The sequence below is a fragment of the Poecilia formosa genome, unplaced genomic scaffold, assembly GCF_000485575.1.
Source record: "Poecilia formosa unplaced genomic scaffold, Poecilia_formosa-5.1.2 Scaffold103, whole genome shotgun sequence".
NCBI classification, from domain to species: domain Eukaryota; kingdom Metazoa; phylum Chordata; class Actinopteri; order Cyprinodontiformes; family Poeciliidae; genus Poecilia; species Poecilia formosa.
The window spans coordinates 2022836-2026873 of NW_006800042.1; the positions used below are offsets into that span (position 1 = coordinate 2022836).

Here is a 4038-nt window from a genome sequence, read left to right on the forward strand (position 1 = left end):
CCAGCTACTCTGACCATTTTCTTTTTCTCACAGGGGAAGGATTAAAAGTTAAGGCCTTCATTAAGAACGATTCATCTCGTGAGATCAAGCCCAAATACTGCATATACCGGAAGCACAGCTTCTTTGCCCGGGGAAGGAGAAGAGTTCACACAAAAGACCTCATTAAAGAGGTTGGAAGACCCATCCCTCCTAAAGCCTCAGAAAAAGTCACACAGGTCATCGCCATTCCTCAGGATGTGGAGCCCTCCATCCTCAACTGCAGCATCATCAAAGCAGAGCACAGACTCAGGGTTAGTATCAACATTAAAGATATTTGAATTGCCACAAAAGCTGTGTTGCAGAAGCCACGTGTCAACTCGATGCTTTTCAGCAACTCGTCTTATAATTTATGGTGCTTTTCCAAAGGCGGGTCTTATGTACCCAATATGTGAAGAAAAAACCAGGGCATAGTCTGATTAGTGCAGCTCATTCAAACGGAGCAGATAAACATTAACTGTAACTGTAATAACACCTGCATTTTCCAATTATCTAGAAATCACTTTTAATTATTTCAAGACAGTTTAAAGGCCAAGAGAAAGACAATGTGATTGCAGATGTCTTGTTTTTACTTTTAGAGATTTTGGTACCTGTTTTCAAAAACCAGAGCATTTCATAGCCAAAACTCTAACTTTCTTTGATTCCAAAGTGTTAGATTTAAATGCTTTGAAATTTTCTTAGAAGCTGGTATCCATATTAAAAACAGCATCCCTCTCCCCAGGTCTACCTTGATGTGAAATACGCTTCAGACCCAGAGATCAAATTTGACATCATCATCCTGCCGGCCCATCAGGTCCCTGCTGTGGCAACAGCACCAACAGCTGCTTCTGACTTTGGAATCGGACCATTTGGGAGCTATGGAAATCCAAACCCTCCCGTATGGGGCTTTGGACCCCAACAACCACCACCGGCATATCAACCTGCTGGTCCTCCTCCTCCTTATGGGGCACATGGAATGTACCCTCCTCTGAATGAATTTGATCATAAATATTAAACACCTTTACTGTTGCTTCTAAAGAGGAGAAAGATAAAACCAAAAATGTATAGCAATTTTATGTAAACAGAACATTTATCACTGATTCTCTGTGCTTTCAATTTATATTTGGATAAAAATGTAAACTACACAGTGCCATGTCTTATAATAAATGTCTTTCTAATAGTAATTGATTTCAAGTTATTGTGCATTTGCAGTTTAATGAACAGATTCTAGTCATTTTTAACTACATTTTTTGCATCCATTTCCATGTGATTTTTNACTACATTAAGAAATTGTATTTAAGCCTCGGTGCTACATGAAGCTTATTTTGAAACAATGCAAGTTCAAAACAATATTTTGTGTGTGTATATATATATATATATATACTGCCACCCCTAAAAAATCCCTGCCCCCCCTCTTGCCACCCCATAAATATTTTTCTAGATCCGCCCCTGCCAGTCGTTGAAATCAAAGGTTGTTCGATTTTTTTAAGACACAAAATAAGAGCTTTCAGCTTTATTTCTTTTTTACCCAGAATGGATAGGAAGAAACTTTTAAAGGTAGTTCTATTTTCTTCATGTTTAAATCATGGCTAACATGAACCATGCAACCAAATCTGTGAACCATCATTTACTGTGACTTTAGGAGGCGCTATTTCTCCTTTGATCCGCCCTTACATTGTAATAAAAGAATGTCTAAAACACACAACACAAGTACAAATGTTGTCCAAAACCAGCAGTTAAAAACCAAGCTAAATAATAGTAGTAATATAGTGATATAAGCATAATTTGTAATAGAAGAATATGAGATGGTTCATAAATTAATCTGCTGATCTTGCAGATGAAATATATGATTCGTTTTATATGTGGCTGAAGCTAAAAGGGAAAAAAAAAAGTTAAGAGAGGATAGTTTATTAAGTGCATCAGAGGTTTTAACTCTTTGATTTAAGGCAATTTCTGTTAACTGTTCAACATATGTTTCACATGGAAGCAGTGAGCTGTATCCAGAAAATGGAAACGATGAGAATGAATCACAGCAACTTGCTTTCTCACATTAAAATGTTTTGCACAATTTTCTGGATTGTTTATAATAACAGGTCACACTGTGAAATATTCATAAAACAGTTTTTGTTTTTTGTTTTTTGCCGTTAAAAATATTTATTTTAAATACTGACTTTTTGGGTCAAGCTGGCTTCATTTGTTGCATTGTAATTCCTGTTTGTCTGCAGATGACCAGAAAACATTGATTGCACACCAAAGTGGAGAAACTTGTAAGTCTTTGTATTTCTCTGTCAGGCGTTTTTTTTTCTTCTTTTGTTACAATGAAAACATGCCAGTGGTCTAACTTTGCTTTTTGTAATAATAACGCACATTTTGTTAGGACATGCGTCCAGTTTAGAAAAGCTTTATATGCGTTGGTTTAAATGAGAGCTTCAGAGCTTCAATTAGATTTTATCTGGAAGTCCATCCCAAAGCCCCACAAAGGAAAATGAAATGTTTTTTCTTATTTTTTCTATTCTTTTGTTACACTTCTATGTTTTTTATTTCTTCTTAGACTCCAACGTTGTGCCTCCAGGAATCCATGTGTATCCATTCTCCTTTCAATTGCCTCTCCAGTAAGAATCAGTTCTGATTATTGTTGTTTTTTAAGTTATTATTAAGGTTACACTGTTCTACATATGCATTATGTTGTGGTGGGGTTAAATAAGGAACTTGAATTAATATACCATACCACACGTTCTTTTTTTTTTTTTTTTTTTTTTTTTTTTTTTTTTTGCTTGTCACTGTTAAACGTGTCTTTCATTACACCATTTATAAAAAAATTAAGAACAAAAAGTGATTCTCACTGTTATCTGTCTCCATGTTTTTCCTCGTTAGGAATATTCCCTCCACCTTTAAAGGTGCAGACGGTAAAATTGTGTACTTGCTGGAGGCTGTTCTGAGCAGGTCGATGAAGATGGACAGCAAAGAATCAACCATGATCAACTTTGTGGAAAAAGGAGACCTGAACCCAGTTCCTGGATTAATGGTATTTTTGACATCTGTGCCATGTTCCGTCTCTTTAGATGTCAGGGGCCTGATGTACGAATACTTGAATTAATTTGGTACAAAAACATGCTGCATGCTTAAATCAAGAAAATGTGCACCGACTAATCCAGATTTCCCAAGACACGTGTCCAAGCACACTCCTTTTGTATATTCAAATCAGTGTGAATTTGAGAACATATGAGGAAATGCCAGGCAACCACAATGTTAATAGGTTCACATCAACCTTATGAAATGATTGCGCTTTTAGCTGTGTGTGTGCAGTTAGCAGCTTCAGTTGCATTTGGAAAAGTGTCTCTTGCTGCAAACGATACCTTAATGTCTGCTTGTACAACAACGCTACTTGGATTGACCAGGCTGACAAATGGTTTCTGAGCATGCCGTGCTGTGACTGGCCACAGTCCCAAGCACAGATCCAACATGATTGCTGTAGAAAACCTAAACAGCTGGTGAGTCTGGTATTTTGGACCAGAAGGTTCTCTTGTAGGGTATTTTAACTTGTACATATAAAGAACCAAACAGAGAGTACTATCTTTCAGCCTTTGCAAAGGGAGAGAGTCACAGCGGTGCCTCAGAACAACTCCAACTTGCCTCCTTGCAGCAGCCTGGTTTTATTGAAAGCAGGGTGAGGGTCAGTCATAAAACAGAAACTTAAAGATAAGAAATAGAGGGTTCCCTCTGAACGAGCTCAAACCAGTTTCTCCAAGAACAGGATGGACCACCTCACCCTGTTTCAAGACAAACAAGTTATTCATGAGATAACTATTTGCAAAACTCTGACACCTCTCATACTTTTAATGTAGTTTTTTCCCCCCCTACATAGTGCCTTTAGCAATATCAACTAATTGAGTTGAAGCCTTTGTCAATAAAAGGCATTTTCTACATTCCACATCCTTTTAATATGAACTCATCCAATTGTACAAACATAGGTCTATGGTTATTCACCTCGGTTTTACTTACTGTACATTTCCACAACACTAA

General features: G+C 37.1%; 1 protein-coding gene across 1 annotated transcript in view; it reads left to right on the forward strand.

Moving 5' to 3' along the window:
- LOC103142977 (arrestin domain-containing protein 3-like) overlaps window positions 1-1199 on the forward strand; it is a 10330-nt gene extending 9131 nt beyond the window's left edge. Inside the window, exon 7 of the mRNA XM_007559321.2 lies at window positions 758-1199. Within this exon, the coding sequence (XP_007559383.1) occupies window positions 758-1030 (273 nt within the window). The 3' untranslated portion in view covers window positions 1031-1199. The remainder of the gene's footprint in view (window positions 1-757) is intronic.
- Window positions 1200-4038: the final 2839 nt, after the last annotated feature.